Raw genomic sequence first — 26,454 nt, 5'->3', positions numbered from 1 at the left:
ATTATAGAGGGCCCTGGCTGTTTGGCTCAGTGGTAGAGCATCGGCCTGGTGTGTGGAAGTCCTGGGTTCGATTCCCGGTCAGGGCACACAGGAGAGGTGCCCATCTTCTTCTCTCCTTCTCCCTCCCCCTCTCACTTCTCTCTCTGTCTCTGTCTCTCTCTTTTCTCCTCCCCTTCTGCAGCCATGACTCAATTGGAGTGAGTTGGCCCCAGGTGGGTACTGAGGATGGCTCCATGGCCTCCACCTCAGGCACTTAAAAAAAAAAGGCTCCTGTTGCAATGGAGCAGTGCCCCAGATGGGCAGAGCATTGCCCCCTAGTGGGCATGCTGGGTGGATCCCAGTTGCCTCCCCTCCTCTCTCTAATGAAATAAATAAGTAATAAAATATATTCTCCTAAATCATTTTGCCAGCTCTCTACCAGTGTCCAGATCTTACTTCTACACTATAGTTTTAAATAGAAGGGAAGGAAAGAACAAAGAAAGTATAAAGAAAGCTGCCTTCACTACAGACAGCTGCTGCAGGGTCCCTGGGGGAGGTGGGAATTCTGTCCTTGAGGAGTAGCAAGATTCCTTCCAGCCAAATAGAAGGTGTATGTGTAGCTATTCAGCAAGTGAGCCCTAGGTTAGGTATCAGGAAGGATCTGACTGTGAGGGACTTGGGTACAAAACAGGGTAAATATGGACTTCCTTTTCAGAGAACTCTAAAACTCGGAGAGGTATCCTCTTGTTTGAGTTAGTTCCTTTGTTCTTGCCTGGAGCCTAGACTATAAGCCGTGTAGGCTTTTAAGAATTCCTTTGACATAGAAGTCAGCATTGGGTGACTGGATAGCAGGTGGGAACCTTTAGATAAGTTATATAATGTAGGCCACTTTAGGGAGACAGTTACTTAGAATTATAGCTATGTCCCTCGTCTCGATCAGTTTTGACATTGCAGAGGGCACTTGTGACATTTGAAGTCTCAGACATGCCAGTGGTGATTTAGTAAGATCTGCAGGTTCTTCTAACCCTTCCTTTTGGTCTCCACAGAAACACATGCTGAAAGAGGGGAAAGGTCGGATGCTGCAGGCCATCAGCCCAAAGCAGAGTCCCAGCAGCAGTCCCACTCGGGAGCGCTCCCCCTCCCCCTCTTTCCGATGGCCCTTCTCTGGCAAGACTTCGCCTCCTTCCTCCCCAGCAAACCTCTCCAGGCGCAAGGCTGCAGCCTATGATATCAGCGAGGATGAAGAAGACTAATTTTTCATTACTCCCTCTGTCTCATCACCTTCAGAAGCTCTCTGTTGAATTCCAAATTGTGATCCCAACAATAAACCTAAGGACAACTAGAAAGGAAAGACAACTGAGGCTAGAGGACCTCAGGTGGGGGAACCAGACAGCCCATCCTCCGAGACGTCAGCCACCCACACCAGGAGGGAGGCTGACTGAGCTCAGAAGCCTGTTCTGCATCGGCATACCCTCCCCTGGACTTTGCTTTACTGCTTATGTTCATGTGATCTTGACAGGGAAATTGTCATTTTTATTAATTTTTAAAAATTAGTCTTTCAAATATAGTAAACAGAACTAATTTTTTGCTCCTGAGGAGTGGGCAGAAGGAAGTAGTGTAATACCCAGAGGCCTTTTCTTCCTCATACACTGTAGCGTTTGCCTTCCGTTCGGAGGCAGACTGGCTTGCCAAGTCCCTCAAGCAATGAGCCGTGCTGACAGGTGATTTCCGAGGCGGGTAGTGGAGTATAAGTTTAGTTTCCTTAAAAAAATGCTAAAAACTGGGTAATGATCACAAATCTAAAGGTACTGCTGGCACATGTGTCAGTGTGGCTGTGGGAAGGAGATCTCAGCCTAACTTTCTTACTCCCTGCGGAGTTTCTTGTTGGACCTGGTGGGGTCCATGAAGACACTGACGGGACGGAACCAGAGCAGAGGGCATCACTGCAGCTTTTCTGCGGGGTTCATCCCAGAAAACCCTGTGGCCGTTATTGGGAGCACTTGTCAGTCTCTTTCCTGTAATCTGCTGTTAAGGGAAGGAGCAGTCAGGTTTACTGTGATTGTGGAGGGGAGTGAGTCAGTACTCAGTCCCATACAAGGGCAGTGAAATTCATTTTCCGCCTGGAGTAGGTCCTGGCCCTGCTACTCCTCTTTCTACACTTATTGCCCACCTTTCTGCAGAGGATACTTTGTAAAATGTCTGCAGTTTGGACATGACCTATTAATCCATGCTGCTCAGAGCCATATTGAATATTTAGAGATTTGCATTGAAGACAGGCGGTAAAGCATAAGGAAACACCCGCCTCCCTATCTTGACCTCTGCCCCTCTTAAGAATGCTCTTGGCTGGAACCAGTGCTCCACGCAGTGTTGGTTTTCCTCTGAGAGTGGCAGCTGGCAGGGACTTACTTTCCTCCAGCGCCCCTCCAGCAAGCCACAAAGCAAGGCTTCACATTGCAAGGATATGGTATGTACTCTCCCTCTCCCACGTGTCTGGTGGTTACGGTCCCACCTCCCCTGTTAGGTTGCCCAAGGGGAGTCATCACTCAGTTTCACATCAGAGAAAGCGGAAGCTTATCACTTGCTGTTGAGCTCAAGCTCATTTTAAACCTCCAGCATCCCACTGCTACATGCCAGAGGTCCCCATCCCTCAGTACTGGAGCTGGGTCAGGGGAAGGCTCCTTCTGTCCTGGCCCCACCCTGTCGCTCATAAGTGCCTCTTGTGGGGTGGAGTTTTAGTGTTTTCAGCTAAGAAAACCACATTTTATCTTTTCTTGCCCCTCTGCTAGGGCTGTGAGCATCTCATTGTCATCTCCCTAAACACTTTCTGGTAAACCCTGCCTGGCTGTGCACCAGGACTACCTAACTTCTTACAACTCAGATCTCCCAGAGGCAGAGTATGGCAGTGTGGAGGGACAAGGGGGTGGGGACCTCTTGTCCTGATAGCCTATAATAACCACATTAAGCTACATTTCTACTTCTTCTCATGAAGTGCTATTTTTACTACCAAATCTGGTCTACACGACCTTTGGCTTGGAATCTTTTTGTGTGTGTGTGTTTTGAAATAGGTGAAGTTAATGTTTGCCTACAATACCCAGCTTCTTATGATCACATATTTTAACTTTTCTGCTTCAGTCTTCCTTCTTTAGGAATTCTGCCTGTTTCAGTCTTACTCTTTCCGGTATAGAGAGGCAACGAAGTCACTTCTGAAGCCCCCAACTTGTTCCCTCAAAGTACACACGTTATTCAGTGTATTTGGAAAGGGAGATACCCAAAATGTGGATTTGCTCCCTGTAGTCGCTCCTCTCAAGTATCGTGTCTGGGTGTCCGATCTCTGTCAGCGGGCTGGTTCTGGCATGCCTGGCCCTTGGAATATGACCTCTGGGCTGATAAGCCCTGTGAGACTCCTAGGGCCAGCATGCGCACACATTCTTGGAACACTCTCACTCCTTTCGGTGAGCCTCTAGCCTCAGTCTTCTAACACTAGTATATCTTCAAATAATTTTGACTGAAAGAAAAATATTTTATGGTGTGGCATGTTAGATACTTCGGGATGAGTGTGATCCTGGGTGCTGGATAAGAGTGGGTGGGTGGAGACAGCTGTGGGGATGATGCACTATTTGATCATTTGTGCCTCGGTAAGTGAGGTTAGTGGTTTGCATACCACAACCATATCTGTGACTTGTAAAGCTTCTAGTATTAATGTTTGAGGCTGTGGAGCTGCTTCTCCGAATCCCACACACAAAGCTGTCAGCCTGAACAGGCCAGAGGTGGCCCGGCTGGGAGAGCCGGGGAGTGGGCTGGCCCAGAGCCTCTGCAAGACAGGAGGCAGGAGGCGCGCAGAGGAGGCGGCCCTGCGCCGGGCTCCGGAGCCACTTCAGCAGCACCCTTGAGACGGGCTGGGCAGGACGCCTGCTCTTTCCATGCACTAGACTGGAAGTAGAGGCTGAAAGTTTAGAGGACTAGAAACGGGTTGTTTGCACAGCCGCAGCTGCTTCTGCCAGCTAGAGTCAGAGACCATTCATTTGCGGACGCTCGGGTAAGGAGGTTGGGGAAGTGAGGAAGTTGAACATCCTGAAGAGGAAAAAAAATATGAGTGGGGTCAAGAGAACTTTTGACCTTTTCTGATTCCTGATAACTTCTGAGGCAACACCTGAATTACATTTTTTAAATTTCACTTGTGACCACACAGCTGGGCAGGCAGTCTCGGGGTGGTGGCTCCCCAGCAGCTCCTCCCTGGGCTTGTGTTCTGTCTCGTCATCTTCGTTTGTGGGGAGCTTCATTTGGGGTCTCTGGAGCTCACTGCCTGTTTAATCCTGTTACAGATCTCATATTTAAAATCTTTCCAAATCAGTTATACTTTGCTGATTTTCTTTAATTCCCTAAAAGCCATAGTTTCTAAATTTTCTATATGTATTGAAACAATACATGTAGAAAAAAATTTAAAACTCCCTTATCAATGTTTTTAACTAATGGTATTTTTTTAAGCTTACCAATATAAGTATTTTTGAAGGTTATATTTTTCAAAGTCATACAATGATTCTTCTCGTTTTCTCTCATAGAACAGATTGTCATGGGATAGAGTGGTCCCTAGCTTCTATTTTTCCAAATAAGTAGAACATGTTCTTGGGTTATACTATTAAATGTTAATTTTCTTGAAAAGAAAGATTTTTCTGTCTGCCAATCTTATACATTAGCGCTCAGATGGGAGTAGGAAACAAAAGTGCGAGGTTTAACATTGCGGATGACTCAGGTTGTGTTGCTATAGGGGTGAAGTGGGGTCCCCCTCCTTTTTGGGAAACACTGACTGTTTTGAATACAGAGACTTGATTAGTCAGGCTTTCTGTGCTGAGGAACCTGAAAATACAGTCTTGGAAAGAAATGCTGGCCTTGGCATGAAAGTAAACCCATCACCAGTGCCGACGTCCACAAGAACGTTTTCCTCAGCTGGTGTTCAGTCTATTGTTTTCCTGTCTGAGTGTTCATTTGTTCAGTTATTTTGGCTTTTGTCATTTAGCCAAATAAAAGCAAAGTGGTTTTATCTAATGTTTTCTGTGTTTTTGACCTGATATATAAATGCATGGTACAGTTTATGTATTTGGGGCTTTTATCTATACTCTCAACCTTTTGCATCCTAATTTAGCTCTTAAAAATCAAGCTCCTTGACCATATTATTGGGGGATTCCTTTTGCAGCTTGGTATAGAAGATTTAGAAAGCCATTGTCCCACAAAGAGAGGCTGACCACATCGTAAGGAAAAGAACACCTTTGGTCTATTCTTCAGAAGCCTGGTATTTTTGAGGCTTTGGGCTTATACTATTTTGCCTGTCTGAGCTCTACTCTTATTCTCATTTCAGACAAACTACCATGTACTCTTCCCCCTTTCATTTGCTTTAAGAAAATTGAGAGTGATCTTTCAATATAACAAGTTTTAAGGGCTGATAGTGGCACCCACAGGATAATGTGTCCAGTTACAGAGTTTCAAACTCCATCCTGTTAGTCTATTATAAGACTTAAATTACCTTTCCCAGGCAAGATCCAAAACAATTTCATCCTATTGCATAATTCATCTCTGTGGTCAAATGTAATTTGCCAGCTTATGCTGACAACAGAATCCGTCCCCATTTGGTCAATGTCGGGGCAGTGAAGAAATCTTGTGCCCATCTCATGAGTACAGTGTCGCGTCCATGGTCCAAGCCATCCACCTCAGGCTTTGAGGTTCAAATCCAGGTCTCAAGAAGAGAAAGGTTCATATCCAACTTTGTCATCTTTCCTTCTGTAGTATATCCGTGTCAGCACAGTTATCAGAAGAGTCTCCAGTATGAGGAGGTGGCAGTTCATCACTGCGGGGAGGTGAAATACAGTGTAGGTTATAGTAAATTATCAAGGTGGCATCCTACTAATAGGTCTGGTAGGTGGGTTGAATAACACTTTCTGCAGTTTAACTCCAAACTAGTACCTGGAGGTTGTCGTGAGTAACAGAGCAGGTTAATGATAGAGCCAGAACCATCACTTGGCTCTCAACCTTCTGCAATCCGAGGCTAACATTAAACCTCATTTCTTTTGTGGTTTATCAGCATGACCTCTGCTTCCTAACCACACCCATTCCTCTCCCAAGAGCTAAGGATTGAGCCCATGGCTTCCTGGGTTGGCCATCAAGGCTGGCCTCAAGCTGTGTGATCAGAGAAGTCAGTCTCCTTAAATCTCTGCTAGGATTCTTGGAGATCCCTTTCTGAGTATTAGGAGCAGCAGCCTACGTGGGCTGTTATAAGGTCAACATTTTAACAATCTCTGTTATAAAGTCTGTCTTCCCTGACCCTCCCCCTCTCACCCATCCTGGAATCGGATGGGAGCTTCGGTATGCTCACCTTGAGACCTGATTTTAGAGGAAAAGGGAGGCGAACAAGCAATCTGCCCGCCATTGGCCAAGACGGAGAAGATGGATGGCTGCAGGGCAGTCAGGATGAGGAGCACCTGCAGAAGGGAAAATAGAAGCGCGGGCAGGGCAGGCCCCGCCCCTGCCTCCGCCTCCAGCCCGAGGCCTCGGGCCCTCCGCCTGCGCTCCCGCTGCTGTGCATTCAGCCAGCCTTCAGATCTGTGCAGTTCCACAGGGTTGAGACTCACACTTGATTAAAATTTGGTGGAGCTTCTAATCTTTAGGAAACCTACAACCTCATCTTCTGCTCAGTATTTTATGAGAGTTCCTGACAAAAACCAAGAACTGATTGGGGGTTCAAGTTCATTCCCCTATGTCAGCCATGGCTGCTAATGACCACTGGATGAAAGGGGTGGATGATTAGGGAAAAGCCAGTCCTTCTACCTCCTGGACCTGAGATCCCTGCTGATAGAATGGGGGACAATGAACCATTAAAGTGCCCTTTGAAGAACCTCTCTATGCTAGGGCCTGGGGGCAAAGGGGAAGGGGGAATGAATCTGTCCACTGGGTACACAGCTTCTGTGTGTGGAACAGGAGGAAGTTCTGAGGCTGAAGGCAGTGATGGTTGTACAACACTGTGAATGCACTTATGGTAATGCCGCTGAACTGTGCACGTAAAAATGGTTAAAGTTGTAAATTTTGTATTATGTGGTTAAAATTGTAAATTTTCTACTATGTGGTTAATGTATATTAGACCACAATTTAAAAAGAAGAAAAAGATAATCTCTGTGCAGAGGCCCCCAGAGCTCCATTTGTCTTAGCTTAGGACTTGCTCCCCCTGCAGATGCACAGCCAGGCCTCCCCAGAGCAATGACAGCAGGCTGGGCAATCCCTGGCCTCTCCCTGTGGCCTGGCCCTAAGTGCTTCTGGGGCCCAGGTCCCTTCCGCCCCTGCGGCCCTGACTCCACTCCAGGTTCCTCTCCCTCTCCCCGGCCCCTTTGGGTCTACCTCCTCTGTGCCTGGAACTCCCTGTTTCAGAGGCATCACTTAGATCAAAAGTGAATGTATGTGAAATCATCCTGTTAACTACTCTATAAGGCGGTTATTATTTCTTTGGAGTAGGGGAAGGGTCCAGCAAGGAGACAGAAGTAATGGAGAGAGAAGGAAAACAAGATATTACATTTGGTGGAAAAGTTGTCTTCATGGCCTGACCTGTGGTGGCTCAGTGGGATAAAGTGACGACCTGGAACACTGAGGTTGCCGGTTCAAAACCTTGGGCTTGCCTGGTCAAGGCACATATGGGAGTTGATGCTCCCTGCTCCTCCCCCTTCTCTCTCTCTCTCTTTCTCTCTCTCTCTCTCTCCCTCCCTCCCTCCCTCCCTCCCTCCCTCCCCCCCCTCTCTAAAAATCAATAAATAAAATATTTTTTTAAAAAGCTGTCTTCAGACCTGGAGAATGGACAGGGTAAAATATGAATAAAGGCGTCTTTGAGAGAACTCTCAGGAGATGTGAAGATGAGAGGCAGTGTGAGAAGAACAAAAGTGGGTTGGGAAGTTAGACAGACCTGGGTTTAAATTCTAGCCTATCCCGCCTGACCAGGTGGTGGCACAGTGGATAGAGCATCGGACTGGGATGCGGAAGGACTCAGGTTCGAGACCCTGAGGTCGCCAGCTTGAGCGCAGGCTCATCTGGCTTGAGCAAAGAGCTCACCAGCTTAGACCCAAGGTCGCTGGCTCCAGCAGGGGGTTACTCGGTCTGCTGAAGGCCCGCGGTCAAGGCACATGTGAAAAAGCAATCAATGAACAACCAAGAAGCCGCAACGCGCAACGAGAAACTGATGATTGATGCTTCTCATCTCTCTCCGTTCCTGTCTGTCTGTCCCTGTCTATCCCTCTCTCTGACTCTCTCTGTCCCTGTAAAAAACAAACAAACAAAAACTCTAATGGCTTCTAAGATGTTTGTGGAAATTAAAGTGTAATGTATGAAAAATGCCTAGGTGTGATGTAGGTAGGTCATAGTTGTAGCTGCTATAATGCTAATGCTACTGGTAGTGATGGGTTACAGGGTTTTAGGAAGTAGTCATAAAAAAGAAAATAAAAAACAAAGGCAGAAGAATTTAAGGTTTGATAATACATGTGTTGTGGGTTGAACTGTGCCCCTCAAACACGTATGTTGGAGTGCTAAGCCCCAGTATCTCACACTGTGACCTTATTTTGAAACAGCATCATTGCCTTGGTTAACTAATTATATGTAACTGGTTAAGATGAAGTCATACTGGAGTAAGGTGGGTCCTTATTCTAATACACTGGTGTCCTTATAAGAAGAGGAAGAGAAACAAGAAACAGACACAGGAGAGGAGAAGGCCACGTGATGACAGAGGCAGAAACCGGAGTGATGCAGCCGCAAGCCAGGGAGTGCTGAGATGCTGGCACATCTCCAGAAGACAGGGAGAGGCGAGGAGGGATTCTCCCCTACAGGTTTCAGAGGGAGTACGGCCCACCTGACATCTTGACTTTGGACTTCTAGCTTCCAGAACTGTGAGAAAATATGTTTCCATTGTTTTAAGCCACTCAGTATTTTGTTATGGCAAACCTAGCAAACAATTACAGTGCAAAAAGCAAAAACTGGGAAGGGACAGGGATCATTTTCCAAATCTCACAGAAAACCTAAGGCTTAAGAAGATCCCCAGACCTGCTTTTAGCCTAATTTATTAGTCTCACTTCCTAACCCCAAGTATTTGTAGCTCTCTTATGAGCCATCTTTTGCCTCTCCGTGTATAGTTACCTGGAACAGAGCAAATTTGCCTCCTATGTTCTGCTCACCCAGGTGCAGCCTGGCTTGACGGAAAAGGATGGCCAGGCTCCAGAGAGCCAACAGGGTGGACACACCGAGGAAAGTGTTGATCCACAGAGCTGTGCTCCCCTCAGAAATCTGGTGGCAGACCAAATAGGAGTCAGTGGGGAGGCAAGCCCTTATCTTTGATTTCTTCCCCTGAGGTGGACTAGGTAATAAAAAAGCCCCATAGCCTTGGCCTATTCTAGTGTCCTCTCTTCCACCATAGTCCCTGAACCTCTAGTTTTCCACAGTCACCCTGTCCCCAGGTATCAGGGGCTATAGGCCCCGGCTATTCTTTCCAGAGCTCAAAGGTACTAAATGAGTCTCAGGCTTTGCTGCCCTTTACTCCTGGCTTACGTCTGCTGGGTCATAGATGCCATCAGGGACGAGAAACAAGCCCACCAGACACAGCATTATTTTGAAGAAGGCATACTGGAACGGGCCCAACATCAGCAGCTGAAGCTTCTTCCTGAGGGAGAAGAGAGTTGGAACACAGCCCCAAAGGCTCCCCACCCCAAGAAGACTCTCATCTGTAGGAAAATGACGGGAGATGAGATTGCCCTGAAACAAGTCTTTGGTGCGGACTTTGGAACGCCAAGGCCTGTGGGGGCAGAACGCTGCCCAGCAAGCTCTGATAAGACCGTTTATAGGAAACAGCTGATCCCTATGGCCATTTTCCTACATGCCTGAAAGATATGAATTATCCTTCTCCACACCTGAATCCATTCTAGGCTAATTTGACCCAGGCTCTGCTTATTTGCTTAATGAGCAAAGACACAAATAAATACGATGAGGCTCAGTCCTAGAGTCTGGGAGTCCCTTGTACCCATCTCTTCTCTCTGTTGTGTCTTTTCTCAAATCCTGCAGCTCCTTCCTTTTGTGCACACCCATTGCCCCAGCTGGTTGTGGCACTCATCTCCTCACTGGGCTCCTGGGCTGAGGCTTGGCTGCCACCAGAGACACCAAAATATTTCAATGGATGATCACAGGAAGAAGCCAGGATGCTGAGAGCATTGACAACCCTTCTTCTTGTTTATGTTTTATTTATTTATTTATTTATTTTTGCTTGCCTGACTGGGTGGTGACGCAGTGGATAGAGCATCGGACTGGGATGCGGAAGACCCAGGTTCGAGACCCCGAGGTCGCCAGCTTGAGCGAGGGCTCATCTGGTTTGTGCAAAAGCTCACCAGCTTGAGCCCAAGGTCGCTGGCTCGAGCAAGGGGTTCCTCAGTCTGCTGAAGGCCCGAGGTCAAGGCACGTATGAGAAGGCAATCAATGAAAATTAAGGTGTTGCAATGCGCAACAAAAAACTGATGGTTAATGCTTCTCATCTCTCTGTTCCTGTCTGTCTGTCCCTCTCTCTGACTCTCTCTGTAAAAAAAAAAAATAAATAAAATTATTTTTTTGTATTTTTCTGAAGTGAGAAGCGGGGGAGAGGCAGACAGATGGACTCCCACATGCACCCGACCCAGATCCACCCTGCATGCCCACCAGGGGGCGATGCTCTGCCCATCTGGGGCATTTCTCTGCTGCAATTGGAGCCATTCTAGCGCCTGAGGCGGAGGCCAGAGCCATCCTCAGCACCTGGGCCAAGTTTGCTCCAATGGAGCCCTGGCTGCGGGAGGGGAAGAGAGAGATAGAAAGGGGAAGGGGAAGGGGAAGGTGGAGAAGCAGATGGGTGCTTCTCCTGTGTGCCCTGGCCAGGAATCGAACCCAGGTCTTCCACATGCCAGGCCAACGCTGAGCCCATTGGCCAGGGCCTGGCAACCATTCTTCTTGCTTCCCACTTGCTCCTAGATCAGAACACTGCCTTTTGAGCAAGAACTATCAGTGATGACTCAACCTCATTAACCAAAATGAGCAGAGGGGCAAGTGACGCTCTGTGTGGCTGAATTTGTAGGGGGCAGCGGGCTGAAGTAACAGGAACTTCAGAGTTCTCTTTTCTCTGCTCCCCTGGGTGGGTGCCCAATATGTGCCTTTTATCAGTGGGTTTGTCCCCCACAAGAATAACTCCCAGAGACTTGAAGCAGGGCAGAGAGAGCCAGCAGACACCCTTGGGAGAGCACAAGAAGAGGTAGTCTATTCTTTGAGGATGCCTCTCCCTCCCGCCTTACCTGGTGAGCATGAGTTTGGGGCAGCAGGGGCAGCAGCAGCAGCAGGGGCCGGTATGGATCATCATCGGGGTGTCCTTCAGTGTCCTCACGACTGCCTCCTTCCCACCAAAGCCTTCCACTATGACCAGCATCAGCAGGTAAAAGCACACCGCATAAAACCTGGAGCAAGGGAGAAGTGGGCCTGAGAGAACAGAGGGCAGGCAGCCACCAGCCGAGGGGACACCCTAGGCCGCAAAGGGAGTGGGAGAGGTGGGGCTTCCTGGGGAGATCGTCATGGGGCGAGGCCTTCTGCTGTGACCCAAGAGGGACAAAAGGGAGGACGAGGCCCAGGGGCCTGGGAAGAGGGGTTATTTCAGGCTGTGGGGAGGAAATGGTGGCTGAGGATGAACAGATGCAGAAGTTCAAGAGACCTGCGTTAGCACAAGTTGGAAAGGGCTAGATTCATAATCAGTGCTAACTGGTTTGCAAGGATTTGTGGGATTGAAGGGATAGGGGATAAAAGAAGACATGGACTCTAGAGTCGTGGGTGAGTGGGAAGCAGAAGGGGACCCCAGAAAGAGTACGGGGCCCAGAGCTGGGTAGGTGGACACTCACGAGGTTATGGCCATTTCCACGAGCATGAGAGAACGAGGGATCCAGAGACCAAAGCAGCAGAACACAGACACCACCTGTTTGGAGAGGTGAGGAGAGGAGCAAGAAGCCAGTCAAGGGAGGGAGGGAGACTTTTGCTGACCCTCTGAATCTTTTGTGACAAGGGCTCACGGAAGCAAGACATAAACACTGGAGGTAATAGTACTTAAAAGCAGCCGGTGGGAAACATCACTAGTCAAATTTTAAAAAGTTCTGAAATTCAGCTGTCAGTTTCTTCTACGTCTAGGGTTAGAGACAGCAAGTCACCTTGAATCAGGGGCTTTTTTGAAGACTGTCTCCTGCTATATCCCTGGAGTAGAGCATGTAAATTCATTCATAGATATAAATGTCTCAGAGATCCAATCCTTCTTTTTCAACATCCCATGTTGTTAGAGCATCTGTGATGGCCTGAAGATGGCCCAGGCAGATGTCGTCTAACAAGAAAGGGCCTCCCCTCTCCACCCAGAACACTAGAGCTCACCATGAGAAAACAGAGGTCTTGTCGTATGGTCTCTGAGCAAGCCTAAGGCATGTACAGTGGCTATGAGAGTTTTAAAAACCTGCCTGGCCCATGGTGGTGCAGTGGATCAAGTATTGACCTGGAATGCTGAAGTCGCTGGTTCAAAACCCTGGGCTTGCCCAATTAAGGCACATATAAGAAGCAACTACTACCAATTGATGCTTCCTGCTTCTCCCCACCCTTCATTTCTCTCTCTCTCTCTCCTCTCTAAAATCAAGAAATAAAATCTTTTTTTAAAAAAGCCTGCAGTGTGCCTGACCAGGCAGGGGCACAGTGGATAGAGTGTTGAACTGGGATGTGGAAGATCCAGGTTCGAAACCCTGAGGTTGCCAGCTTGAGCATGGGCCATCTGGTTTGAGCAAAGCTCACCAGCTTGAGCCCGAGGTCCCTGGCTTGAGCAAGGGATCACTCGGTCTGCTGAAGCCCCCGGTCAAGGCACATATGAGAAAGCAATCAATGAACAACTAAGGTCCCACAACAAGGAATTGATGCTTCTCATTTCTCTCCCTTTCTTTCTGTCCCTATCTGTCCCTCTCTCTGTCTCTGTCACACACAGAGGCCTAAAGTGTAAGGGTAGAGCTACTTATAAATGACCCCATGGGGAAAAAATTCTTTCCCTCCTACACTGAGGAGCCACTACTTATTTGTATAGAAAGGAGGCTTGATTTTAGCAGCAATACTGTGGTGGTGGGGGCGGCTAGTGATTGGGCCACTGGTAGCTGAGAGGCTTTTTAACTGTCTCTGTTGCTTTAAGAATTTGAACACTCCACCTCACTGCCTGTTGGCTTTCCAAGCTTGGGGTCCTGAATGCAAAAGGAGATCGGATTAGAAACCCCTACCCTAAGGTGGAAGAGGCAAGCAACCCTTTGCTGACTTGAATAGTTTAGAAGAATTTTCAAAATGTTCCCTGCTTTCTCTCCAGTCCCTCCCAAATGGCAGCGACAGGGCCGTCACCGTGGGCGCAGAGCTGCTCCAGAGCAGAGTCCTCCTCTTGATGGGGCAACGGGTGTTCTTGTACAGGTAGACGGCATCCTCCAGGAAGATGGCCACTGAGCCCAGGGTGAGCAAGGTCATGGTGACAGTGAGGGCAGTTTCCACAGGGCCCAGTGCTAGAGTGAAGAGGGCAGACTCCAGTGAGTTGAAGATCAGGACGGAGGGACAAAACTGTGGCTTCCTTATTTGGATCTAAATTGCTTTACCATATGTAGAATTATCTGGCTCCCATCCATGCAAAGAATGGCTTTTTCTTAGAACTAGAAAGTGCAACATGTGGATGGAAGACTAGACCAGATGATTTTAGGTATGGTGAGGCTTACCTGAACCAGGTTATAGACACCACACAAGCTTTTACATAATTAGCAAAAATTTTGGATTAAGAGTTTAGTAGGGTCTATGCACTTTCCTAACTGCAGTGCCTGGTGTCATGCTAGCAAACAGGGACCAAGTAACAGTATAACCAAAGCAGAATGTGATTAGTAGTATACTTTAGAGCAGTGGTCCCCAACCCCCGAGCCGCGGACCGGTACTGGTCCATGGGCCATTCGGTACTGGTCCACAGAGAAGGAATAAATAACTTACATTATTTCCATTTTATTTATATTTTAAGTCTGAACGATGTTTTATTTTTTAAAAATGACCAGATTCGCCTGACTGGGCGGTGGCGCAGTGGATAGAGCATCAGACTGGGATGCGGAAAACCCAGCTTCAAGACCCCAAGGTCACCAGCTTGAGCGAGGGCTCATCTGGTATGAGCAAAAAGCTCACCAGCTTGAGCCCAAGGTCGCTGGCTCAAGCAAGGGGTTACTTGGTCTGCTGAAGGCCTGTGGTCAAGGCACATATGAGAAAGCAATCAATGAACAATTAAGGTGTTGCAACGTGCCACGAAAAACTAATGATTGATGCTTCTCATCTCTCCGTTCCTGTCTGTCTGTCCCTGTCTATCCCTCTCTCTGACTCTCTGTAAAAAAAAAAAAAAAAAAAAAAAAAAAGACCAGATTCCCTCTGTTACATCTAAGACTCACTCTTGACGCTTGTCTCGGTCACGTAATACATCTATCCGTACCACCCTAAAGGCCGGTCCGTGAAAATACTTTTTGACATTAAACCAGTCTGTGGCCCAAAAAAGGTTGGGGAACCACTGCTTTAGAGCTGTTTAAATTTGACTTCAAAGTCATGTCATGAAACTAGGACATTAGAAAGGGATTTTAACAGAAGAGAAATGGATACAAGACTCCAAGGACCTTTGACCTGTGCTGGCCTCACACTTTGTCTCACATTAAATGTAGTCCAGGAGCTCTCTTCAGTGTTCATCACACTTATTTGAAGAATTGTTTAAAAGTGCTGCCCAGGCCCTGACCTCACAGATGCTTGTTCATAGATCTGGGATGAGCCCAGCAACTACATTTTTTTAACAAGCTCACCCGAAAATGGTCAGGGGATAAACATTTTTGACAAACACCAGTGAGGCCCCTCAGGCCTCCCTGTTGCTCACAGGAAAAAAATTAATCTAGTTACAGTATGAGTTTCTGAATATGGGACTCATCATTGAAACAAGTAGTTTTAAAGGGTTCTGTGTCCTTCATGACTAAGCCCGACCCTCGTCTATCCAAGTCTCTTACCTCCTTGGCAGACTCTCTCCTCTCCACCACCTAACTGGCTGGGTGAGAGGAAGAAGGGGACAGGAAGACTGTCAGGGCCAGTCCACTGGGAGTAAAGTATGAGGAAGGCAGTGGCTAGTCCGCCTGTGGTCTGGTGACAGGGCAGTTCAGTCAGAGATGATACCGCTGAAACCAGACCAGGAGCAAGGAGATCACACCACAGGAGAGACTCGAGTTGTCATCTGGATCAGTCAGGCCTGGTGACACCACAAGGAGCAACCAGGTCAAAGGTGAATCTGTCCAAAAATGTCATGTTGACCCTGGTTGCTTTTGGGGGCACATGTTTTTCTCTCTGTTTGCTTTACCTCTGATCACAACCAGATCTAATGGAAAATCCAGAGGACCTGCCATGGGGAAGGTAGCCCCTGGATTCCAGCTCCCAAGCACGACTTCTGAAGTGAATGGTCAACTTGTTCTAGCACAGGCCATAAAAGACAGAATTGTGCTGTTTTTCTTCCTTCCCACCCACCCTTTCTCCACACAATTTAGTTAGGATGGAACCCCTGGGTGTATAAAAATGTCAATTCACTATATTGTACACCTAAAATTAATACAACTAATACAATGTGGTATACCAACTGTACATTAATTTAAAAAATTTTAAAATAAATGCATATCCTGACCTATGGTGGTACAGTCGATGGAGCATTGACCTGGAATGCTGAGGTCGCCGGTTTGAAAGCACGGGCTTGCCCTGTTAAGGCACATACGACACATACGAGAAGCAGCTGCTATGAGTTGATGGTTTCTGCTCCTCCCCTCCCTCCCTCCCCCTCTCTCTCTCCATTCTAAAATCAGTAAATAAAATCTTTTATGCATTTATTTATTTATTTTTAATGATTGATTTGGCATTGCTGCTACTGTTTAGCTCTGTTATTTCTTTCTCAATTACTTTTCCCTGAATAGTAGGCCCTGCAAATTCTGCAAGTTCTGGTTACAGTTCTTCACTAAAAAAATGAAAAAATACTTAACATTTGAAACTTTTATTTATTTATTTTCTTCTTTTCCAAGTGAGAGGAGGAGAGATAGACTCCTGCATGCACCCTGACCAGGATCCACCAGCAACCCCTGTCTGGGGCTGATGCTCTGCCCATCTGGGGCCATGCTGGCAATTGAGCTATTTTTAGTGCCTGAGGTGGAGGCCACAGAGCCCTCTTCAGTGCCCAGGGCCAATTCACTCTAATCGAGCCATGGCTGCAGAACGGAGAGAGAGAAAGAGAGGGAAGCGAGAGGAGGAGCGGTGGAGAAGCAGACGGGGGGCTTATCCTGTGTGCCCTGATCGGAAATCAAACCCAGGACATCCACATGCCAGGCTGACACTCTACCACTGAGCTAACCGGCCAGGGCTAACATTTAAATTTTGAAGAAAGAGTATCATCCATGATCCTAACTGGTTCCTAGTCAATTATTTTAATTTTGCATATTTGTTTCCATGGAGATTAAGAGCATAGGCTCTGGAGTCAGACACATGAGTTCAAAGTAAAATTTCATTTACTGCTCTATGACCTCGGGCAGGTCACTTATCCTCTCACTAAACCTCTTAGCACAACATCTGGTGTGTAATATTTGCTTAACAAAAAGTAGCTTTAGGCCTGACCTGTGGTGGCGCAGTGGATAAAGTGTCGACCTGGAAACGCTGAGGTCGCCGGTTCGAAACCCTGGGCTTGCCTGGTCAAGGCACATATGGAAGTAGATGCTTTCAGCCCCTCCCCCCCTTCTCTCTCTCTGTCTCTCCTCTCTCTCTCTCTCTGTCTCTCCCTCTCCTCTCTAAAATGAATAAAAAAAATTAAAAAAATAAAGAAAAAAATAAAAATAAAATTTAAAAACAAACAAAAAAAACCCCCAAAAAGTAGCTTTAAAAAATATGCTATGCCTGACCTGTGGTGGCGCAGTGGATAAAGCGTCGACCTGGAAATGCTGAGGTCACCGGTTCGAAACTCTGGGCTTGCCTGGTCAAGGCACATATGGGAGTTGTTGCTTCCAGCTCCTCCCCCTTCTCTCTCTCTGTCTCTCCTCTTTCTCTCTCTCTCTCTCCCTCTCCTCTCTAAAACGAATAAATAAAAAAATTAAAAAAAAATATGCTAAAGTGATACATATTATATTACTGCAATCATACTGTAAAATTTTTTTTTTCCAGAAACCGAGAGTCAGAGAGAGGGATAGACAGGGACAGAAAGATAGGAACAGAGAGATGAGAAGCATCAATCATTAGTTTTTTGTTGCACGTTGCGACGCCTTAGTTGTTCATTGATTGCTTTCTCATATGTGCCTTGACCGTGGGCCTTCAGCAGACCCAGTAACCCCTTGCTCAAGGTAGCGACCTCAGGGTTTTGAACCTGGGTCCTCCGCATCCCAGTCCGATGCTCTATCCACTGCACCACTGCCTGGTCAGGCCATACTGTAAAATTTTTATTCTGTTATTTTAATCTAACCTTTCATCACAACCTATGAAAAACAATTTTTTTTTTTTGTATTTTTCTGAAGCCAGAAATGGGGAGAGACAGTCAGACAGACTCCCGCATGCACCCGATGGGGATCCACCCGGCACGCCCACCAGAGGCGATGCTCTGCCCACCAGGGGGCGACGCTCTGCCCCTCCGGGGCGTCGCTCTGCCACGACCAGAGCCACTCTAGCGCCTGGGGCAGAGGCCAAGGAGCCATCCCCAGCGCCCGTGCCATCTTTGCTCCAATGGAGCCTTGGCTGCGGGAAGGGAAGAGAGAGACAGAGAGGAAGGAGGGGGGGGGGTGGAGAAGCAAATGGGCGCTTCTCCTATGTGCCCTGGCCGGGAATCGAACCCGGGTCCCCCGCACGCCAGGCCGACGCTCTACCTCTGAGCCAACCGGCCAGGGCCTGAAAAACAATTTTATAATTATTTTAAAATTTATTGCACACAATGCAATATACAGATCATGTATCATAGAAATGTACATTTGAAACCCATGTGATCTTATTAACCCTTGTCACCCCACTAAATTTAATAAAAAATAAGTACATAAAAATAAATAAAAAATAAGGATAAATATTTCAAAAATACCCTGACCAGTGGTGGCACAGTGAATAGTTTCAAACCTAGGACGCTGAAGTCCCAGGTTTGAAACCCCGAGGTTGTCAGCTTGAGCATGAGCTCATCTGGCTTAAGTGCAGGCTCACCAGCTTGAGCACGGGGTCACTGGCGTGAGTCCAAAGGTCATTGGCTTGAAGCCCAAGGTAGTTGGCTTGAGCAAGGGGTCACTGGCTCGGCTGGAGACCCCGGGTCAAGGAACATATGAGAAGCAATAAATGAGCAACTAAAAGTGCTGTAACTAGGAGTTGATGTTTCTCAACTCTCCCCTCCTGTCTGTCTGTCTGCCTCTATCACTAAAAAAAAAAAAAAAAAAAAAAAAATCAATAATAAAGCAAACATTACTATACCCATAACCCATTTTAAAGAGTGTTAAGATAGTGCTGATTTTGTTTTAAAAGTTTTTAGAAAAATTGGCCCTGGCCGGTTGGCTCAGTGGTAGAGCGTCAGCCTGGCGTGCAGGAGTCCCGGGTTTGATTCCCGGCCAGGGCACACAGGAGAGGCGCCCATCTGCTTCTCCACCCCTTCCCCTCTCCTTCCTCTCTGTCTCTCTCTTCCCCTCCCGCAGCCAAGGCTCCACTGGAGCAAAGTTGGCCCGGGCGCTGAGGATGGTTCTGTGGCCTCTGCCTCGGGCGCTAGAGTGGCTCTGGTTGCAACAAAGCAACACCCCAGATGGGCAGAGCATTGCCCCTTGGTGGGCATGCTGGCGGATCCTGGTCAAGCGCATGTAGGAGTCTGTCTCTCTGCCTCCCTGCTTCTCACTTCAGAAAAATACAAAATAAATTAAATAAATAAATTTATTGGTATGACATTGGTTAATAAAATTATCTAGGTTTCAAGTGTACAATTCTATAATATATCACCTGTATATTGCACTATGTGTTTACCATCCAAAGTAAAATCTTCCATTGCTATACATTTGATCTCCTTTAGCACCTTTTCCTCCCCCTCCCCCCACCCCTCTGGTAACCACTATACTGTCGTCTGTGTCTATGAATTTGTTTGTATGTCTTGTTTGCTCACTTGTTTTCAGTTTTATATCTCACATATGAGTGAAATCACATGACTCTTGACTTTTTCCATCTGCTTATTTTGCTTAGCATGATGTTCTCAAGACCATCCATATGGTTACAAATGGCAGTATTTCATCTTTTCTTAAGGCTGAGAGGAATTCAATGGTATATATGTACCACATCTTCTTTATCCAATCCTCTAATAAAGGACACCTTGGTTGTTTTCATGTCTCGGCCACTGTGAACAATGCTGCTATGAAACTAGGGGTACATATACATTTACTAATTAATGTTTATAATTTTTCAGGTAGATACCCAAAAGAGGGGTGGCTGGGTGATATGGTAACCCTATATTTAATTTTTTGAGGACCTTCCATATTGTTTTCCATAGTGGCCATACCAGTTTACCTTCCCACCAGTGGTGAGGGTTTTTTTTTTCTCTGCAATTGCTCTAACACTTATTATTACTTGTCTTAATAGCCATTCTAACAGGTGTGAGGTGGCATCTCATTGTAGTTTTGATTTGCATTTCTCCAAAATGCTAGTGAAGTTGAACATCTTTTCATATATCTGTTGGCCATTTATATGTCTTCCTTGGAGAAGTTTCTGTTTAAGTCTCTGCCCATTTTTTAATTGGATTGTTTTTGTTGAGTTGTGGGAGTTCTTGCATTCTTGGATGTGTCTCCTTGGTACATACTGGAAAGTTCCTCTATTTCTATTCCTAGAAATAGATTTCTGTGCTGTAAGAGATGAGAATCTTCATGGTACAGATATCTAATTACTCGCCAAAGTGGCTATACTAATTTATAACCCCCCTGAGAGTTCATAGCTCACCTCAAATTCATCTTCACTTGGATTATCAGGCTTTTTATCTATGCCTATATGAGTGTAGTGAAATGGTATTTTATTATTTAACTCTTGGTTCCCTAATTCCTAAGGAAATAGTCAATCTTTTTGTATATTTATTGGCCATTTAGCTTTCCTCTTCTATGAATTGCCTGTTCATATATTTTATCCAATTTTTTACTGGGTAATTTTTCTCATACTGATTACTCATTCTTTGTTGGTTATAGGCTTGAAAATATCTTCTCCCAGTCTGTGGTTTAATTGTTAACATTCCTTATAGTGTTTTTAGTTGTACAGAAGTTTGATTGCTTTATGAGGTCAATCTCCATGATAACTTATGCTTTCTTGTGTTTAAGAAATTATTCTCTACTCTCATAAAGATGTCTATTTTTTCTTTTGTAAAAATGCATTTTACATTTAGGTATTTAATCTACCTGGATTAAAGCTATGCTGGAGCTATTTTTCTGTTTAGTGATTTGCCACAGGAACAGGCAATAGTCCAGCATCACCTCTTGAAGAGTCCACCCTGTTCCACTGATGTTCCAGCACCCTTTCCTGGAGCAAGTTCCCAAGTGGGCATGGGTTTGTTTCCGGGCCCTGTATTTTGTTCCATTTTCTGCTTGTCAGACCCCTTGTAGTTATTGCCTCATTGCTTTAATGACTCTAGTCTTCTTATAAGCCTTAACCTCTGGTAGGGCAGGTGCCCTCCTTATACTTTTGCATAATTGTCTTAGCTTTTTATTGTCCTTTACCACTCCATATAAATGTTTGGATCAATCCATTAAAAAAATCCTGTAAGGATTATAATTGCAATCATATCATGGGCATTTCAAATATGGATTATTGAAAGATTTAACAGTTCTTCCAGAATAGCTCTTCCTTAAATGGCTTTTATTGTAAGGAACAACACAGTTCCCCAATGAAGAAGAGCTTTCTGCACACCCTCCAATGGGCGCCTCTTCCTGCCTCTCCTCTTTCTATGAGCACCATCACCACTGCCCAGCTCCCCAGTCATTTTAGCCTTTTGCTCCTTTACTTATCTTGTCTAGCTATCTATGTATTTACCAGATGGCCAGCTCTTCCTTTGGATTTCCTGTGTTTTTCAATTTCCCTTCCTTTCCCTGACATTGCTCTAGCTCAGACCCTTGTCCCCCATGCTGGGCTAGGGCAATAACCCCCAAGTTATATCCCTGCTTCTCAAGGTTCTTCTTCCTTGAAATCCATTCTGATTACTAATTAATGGTCCTGATTCCCGATCCAGCCCCTCCCAATCTCAGAGCCTTCACCAGGCTCCTTGAGTCTACAGGATAAAGTACAACTCCTCTGCTCCACACTCACTGAGCCCCACCTTACCTGCCCAGCCTCTCAATTGCCCCCTACTTCCCCACCAGCGACCTTCAATCCTGCCAAGTCTAGCTCCTCGGTGTCTGGGGAACCTGCCTGCTCTCTCTACCTCATCTCCACCCCAGCAGCGCCCTCCACTTGCCACTATCCAACTGCTGCCCACTCCCACAGTCCCACCTGGGACCAAGGCAGCTCTCCAGTCTCCCAGGCCCAGAACGGTCTCCCTACTTAGAACGTCTTTGGTGCTTCTATTTGCACATTTTGTTGCCAAGCAGTGTGAGAACTATTTTCACTGTGTGCGACAGGCTTTCTCAATCTCAGCACTACTGACACTTTGGCCAAGAAAATCCCTTGGGACAGGTTTTCCTTTGTTTCCAGGGCAGCATCCCTGGCCTGTGCACCAGGGGCCAAGTGGCACCCTCTAGTTGTGACAACTGAAACTGTCTCCAGACATTGCCAAAAGTCCCTTGGGGGATAACACTGACTGGCTGACAACCACTGGGGTCAGGATAGAGTTGAGTCACCAGCTGCACTCTGTGAACAAGAGGTTCCTGGAGCTCGACGTAGCAGCTGCCTACTGGCACGACCCACAGAGCAGCTGAGAGGTCTCTCGGGACACTGGCAGCTGGCATTCACTCTAGTTCACAGCATCTGAAACGAGGCCGAACATTATCCAAGGACATGCCCGCGTGTGGCTCCTAATGCACACTGACCACATCCTGTTGTTCAGAAAGCATCTACTCCTTGGGGTGACAAGATCAGGAAGGAAGTTGGGAAAACCATTCAGGTAGAGACACAGGATCCTACTCATCGGTGTCTAAAAGGCAGTTTAATCATGCACTCACGCAGTAGGAAAACAGAGGAAAATGTAGGTGAACCACATTTGCTATGAAGAACCTGGGGTCATCAGATTGTCGTGTTTTGTGTATCCAAGGAATAAACAGTCTCCTCAGCCTTTCCCTTTTAAAAGCAGTTCAGGAATAAGAGCCCATATAGTTGGCCGCACTGTCAGCATACTTTCATAGGTTCACCCAAGTTTTAAGAACATTGTTCACAATGACCACTCTCTCAGATGATATAGGCTCTTCCTCAAGAAGGCTGTTGTGCCTGACCAGGTGGTGGCGCAGTGGATAGAGCGTCGTACTAGGATGCGGAAGGACCCAGGTTCGAGACCCCGAGGTCGCCAGCTTGAGCACGGGCTCATCTGGCTTGAGCAAAGAGCTCACCAGCTTAGACCCAAGGTCGCTGGCTCCAGCAGGGGGTTACTCAGTCTGCTGAAGGCCCACGGACAAGGCACATATGAGAAAGCAATCAACGAACAACTAAGAAGTCGCAACGCGCAACGAGAAACTGATGATTGATGCTTCTCATCTCATTAATGCTTCTCATCTCTCTCCGTTCCTGTCTGTCTGTCCCTGTCTATCTCTGCCTCTGTAAAAAAAAAAAAAAAAAAAAAAAAAAAAAAAAAAAAGAAGGCTGTTGTGCAGGCCTCAAGGCGATTCTGTGGGGCTTGGGTCATGTGGGCACCATCTTGAGTCCCTGGTTGGTCCTGGGGTCTAAACAATGCTCTAGGCCAACCTGACCGGTGGTGGCACAGTGGGATAGAGCATCGACCTGGGATGCTGAGGTCCCAGGTTCGAAACCCCAAGGTTGCTGACTTGAGCCCAAGGTCACTGGCTTGAGCAAGTGGTCACTAGCTCTGCTGTAGCCCTCCCCAGTCAAGGCACATATGAGAAAGCAATCAATGAACACCTACAGTGCTTCAACTACAAGTTGATGCTTCTCATCTCTCTCCCTTCTTATCTCTCTCTCCCCCTCTCAAAAATGAAAAACAAAAAAACAAAAAAAAAGAAGCTCTAGGCCAGTGTCCCCTGAATGAGCTAGGATGTGTGGAAGGCCCAACATGCAGATTTGTCTCCTGGGCTAGTTTGTCACACCCCTCTTCTTGCCTGTTGGCTCCTTGAGCAGTTATTCTTCTCCAAGGCCTTACCATGATGGACAGACACTGGGCCAGCCATGCTCCCAGGCTCTGCAGGCTGGCCAGCTCAGGGCCACCTCTCCTCTCAGCTGCCCTGACTTCCCACTGGGCACTCATTTCATCCTTTTAGTTCCCTCTGGGGAGAGTCCCCCGACTCACCTCTCAGAAGCTGAGCTGCAGTGGGAGGAAGAGAGAAGCAGGCAGAGGGGACGCTGTAGTTGGTTTTCAGTAATTCCAGGAGTTCTGCCGAGTACCTGGGAGACACCAGCCTGCACTCAGACACGGGCACTTGGGGAGAGGAGAGGGTACCAGGAGGGACACCGGGTACTTGACACTCCCTCAAACACTTCTGGTTTCAGAGAACTTGTCCATTTCCCCTCAAGGTCCTGATTCTTGGAGGGCACGGAGAATGGACCCAGTCTAGTGTGTAAGGCAGCCCGTCACCCAGGCCAGGGCCAGGGCCAGGGCGGGCTGCGGTGCCCACAGAGCCCACAGTCCACTCACTCCTCTTCCCTTGGGGCAGCAGCTCAAGGGCTGGCTGGGGAGAGAGAGCAGGACCCTCAGCACTGGGGATGGACCCCAGCGGGCCGAGGGTGGGCTGGGAGTGGAGGGGGTGGGCTCCGTGCATGCACCCTCTCCCTCAGCTCCTAACTCTGGGGTGTTTCTACCCTAAAATGGGGAGGGAAAGCCTAGGCCTAAGGGGTCGGGCACTGGCCCAACTGCAGTGTCCCTAAGACCTAAGGGACAACCAGGCCGTTATCAGCCCTGCCTGGTTATATGTGCTAGGAGCCAAGGGTCCCAAGAGGGAGGCTGGGACAAGCCGGAGTGATAGAGGCCACCTGCTGCTTAGCAACCGGCTCCTGGCTCAGAGCCTGTCGCCCTCACTCACCTGGGGTCAAGCTTTATCTGAGTCCTGTCTGGCTCCATTATCTTCTCTCCCTCTTCAGTCCGCTCAGTTCAGTTGGTGGCTCTGAGAGGCAAGGAGGGGCCGGCAGGCAGGGGTCCTGAGGCAGGCAGGGGTCCTGAGGCAGGTGGCTCCGGCCCTGCTGGCTGTCAGCTTTTTCCCAAGGCCTCAGGCAGAGGGGAGGTAGAGTGGCTCGATTGTCCCCTCCGGCTCTCTCCCTCCTCAACCTCCTCGTCTACAGTTTCTATCTCAGAGTTCATCCCTGAGGAATTTGAAATTTGATCCTCTCAGCTGGCTCAGTTCCCAGGTTCCTAACTCCTCCCAGTCCCCGGGGTGTGGTCCCTCCTGCCTCCCTCCCATAAGTACCTTTAGCCATCTTGTGCTCTTGGCCCGACCTGTCACATGCCCCCTTCCACATCCCCCAGGAGTCTTCTAGGGTGATGGTAGGTACAAAATTCTCAATCTCCCCTCAATGCCTCCTGGTCAACAACTATAGTACTTCCTCCCCCGGAAACCTGGCTGGAACTCGGGCTCTGGGGCCCTGACCGTGTTGGTGCTGGTGGATTGGCATGTGAAGGACTCCTTGGAAAGGTCGGATGAGGCCCCTGTGCATTTCCCAAAGCCCAGCCCACCACATCTTGATGACGGGTTTATCTACCCAAATAGCAGCTGAAGATGCCTCAAAGGGGAGGCGCAGGCTGTACTCAAGAGGCAGAGTTGCGAGGCCTGACCTGTGGTGGTGCAGTGGATAAAGCATCAACCTGGGAACACTGAGGTCGCCAGTTCAAAACCCAGTGCTTGCCTGGTCAAGGCACATATGGGAGTTGATGCTTCCTGCTCCTCCCCCCCCTTCTGTTTCTTTTCTCTTGCTCTCTCCCCTCTCTTTCTAAAAATGAATAAATAAAAATCTAAAACCAAAAAAAAAAAAAAAGGCAGAGTTGTGAGATTTCTGAGCATATTGATGGATTTTTAAAAACTGTGCCCAATTGCTTATGAACTATTTTATTGATTGGTGATTTTTCTTGTCTTTCCAAATAGATTTCGGGCTTGAGGCCAAGCACAGTACCCCTGGGTTCCTGGTGCAGGGCCTGGCACACACTAAGTGCTCCTTAGGCTTGTTGCGTGGCTGATAAAATAATACACTGCTCACAAAAATGAATATTTATCACTTCATATTCATTTTGAAATATCCCCTAAATTTTGTGAGAATCGCAGCAGCAGCAGCTGCTAATGTCTATTGAGCACCTGTGGTGCACCAGGTGCTACAGAAAACGCAGCATGTCCCTATCTCATTTAAGCCTACAATCCCTCTTTAAAGGTGCGATCTTTCCATTTTATAAATAAGGAAACTGAGGTCACAGAGCTTATGACATGAAGTTGGGTTGAAAGCCATGGAGGTATGGAGAGAGGCAAAAAGGTTAGGACTCTGTTGAGGTTTAAGTGAAGATCTTTGATAGTAAGGGAGGGGTCCATGACAGGGTCAAAAAGAGTCATTTCTGGAGGGCATAGGAGGCTCCCTGACTGGGCTGGTGGGTAGATACAATCAGAGGGAGTAGGAGAAAACCTCCTTGCTCCTGTCTCAAAACACCTCAAAATATCTTCCAAGGGTCAAGCAGAGTCCTTTCTCTCTCAAACTTTCCTCCTGAAGTATAATTCTCAAAGCAGGACAATATAGCAATCCAGGAATCTCAAGGGCCCAATTACCTCCTAAGGTGGAGATTGGGGCACAACCGGAAGACAGGGGTACTGACCTCCGAGGGTCAATTGCCTGGGTTCCGCCCTGCCAGAGACACTAGCTGACTCAGCTTCCTCAAACCATTTCCACAAGAATGCTCCCTGGGTCATTCACCTCTAGCCAGGGGAGAGGCCTTGAGCTTAATTGCCCAAAGCCCTGAACTTTAGATTACCATGGAGCAGAAAATGGCCTGAGGATGTTCTCCAAACTGGGGGGTAGGAGTGCTGTAAGGTACCAAAAAGCTGCAAATTAATATTGATATTCTAGGAAGAAAAGGTCAGGCTTTCCTGTCCTTTCCTTGGAAAATGGAGGAAAAGGAATGTAAAAGTCTCCTGACTTACAAGGACGACTAGGGTCATTTGGTTTTAAATTTTCTGAAAAGATTAAGGTTAATTGAGAAACTTCTCTTTCAATAGGAGGCAGAATTTACATACCAGCCTGCATTGATTGTAGTTCCTCCCTTTC

General features: G+C 47.4%; 2 protein-coding genes across 8 annotated transcripts in view; one reads left to right on the top strand and one right to left on the bottom strand.

Moving 5' to 3' along the window:
- PCYT1A (phosphate cytidylyltransferase 1A, choline) overlaps positions 1–5,022 on the top strand; it is a 95,567-nt gene extending 90,545 nt beyond the window's left edge. For all 6 annotated transcript variants that reach the window (XM_066241740.1, XM_066241744.1, XM_066241746.1 and 3 more), the window contains one exon: positions 1,026–5,022. In XM_066241740.1, the coding sequence (XP_066097837.1) occupies positions 1,026–1,232 (207 nt within the window). In that variant the 3' untranslated portion in view covers positions 1,233–5,022. The remainder of the gene's footprint in view (positions 1–1,025) is intronic.
- Positions 5,023–5,226: 204 nt separating this feature from the next.
- Positions 5,227–24,510, bottom strand: SLC51A (solute carrier family 51 member A). Of its 2 annotated transcripts, none has more exons than XM_066241751.1 (9): positions 24,240–24,510; positions 23,510–23,604; positions 13,405–13,559; positions 11,895–11,968; positions 11,301–11,459; positions 9,544–9,655; positions 9,136–9,282; positions 6,344–6,449; positions 5,227–5,818 (listed from the first exon to the last, which is right to left on the bottom strand). In XM_066241751.1, exons 1-9 carry the CDS (start codon positions 24,275–24,277, stop codon positions 5,709–5,711), a joined length of 996 nt encoding a protein of 331 aa, XP_066097848.1. In that variant the 5' UTR covers positions 24,278–24,510; the 3' UTR covers positions 5,227–5,708. The 2 variants fall into 2 exon arrangements, with proteins under 2 accessions (XP_066097848.1, XP_066097847.1); XM_066241750.1 differs by lacking the exons at positions 23,510–23,604; positions 24,240–24,510 and adding exons at positions 15,731–15,801; positions 16,986–17,097.
- Positions 24,511–26,454: the final 1,944 nt, after the last annotated feature.

The sequence above is a fragment of the Saccopteryx bilineata genome, chromosome 8 (assembly GCF_036850765.1).
Source record: "Saccopteryx bilineata isolate mSacBil1 chromosome 8, mSacBil1_pri_phased_curated, whole genome shotgun sequence".
Lineage (NCBI taxonomy): Eukaryota > Metazoa > Chordata > Mammalia > Chiroptera > Emballonuridae > Saccopteryx > Saccopteryx bilineata.
This window is presented reverse-complemented; position numbering and strand designations above follow the sequence as displayed.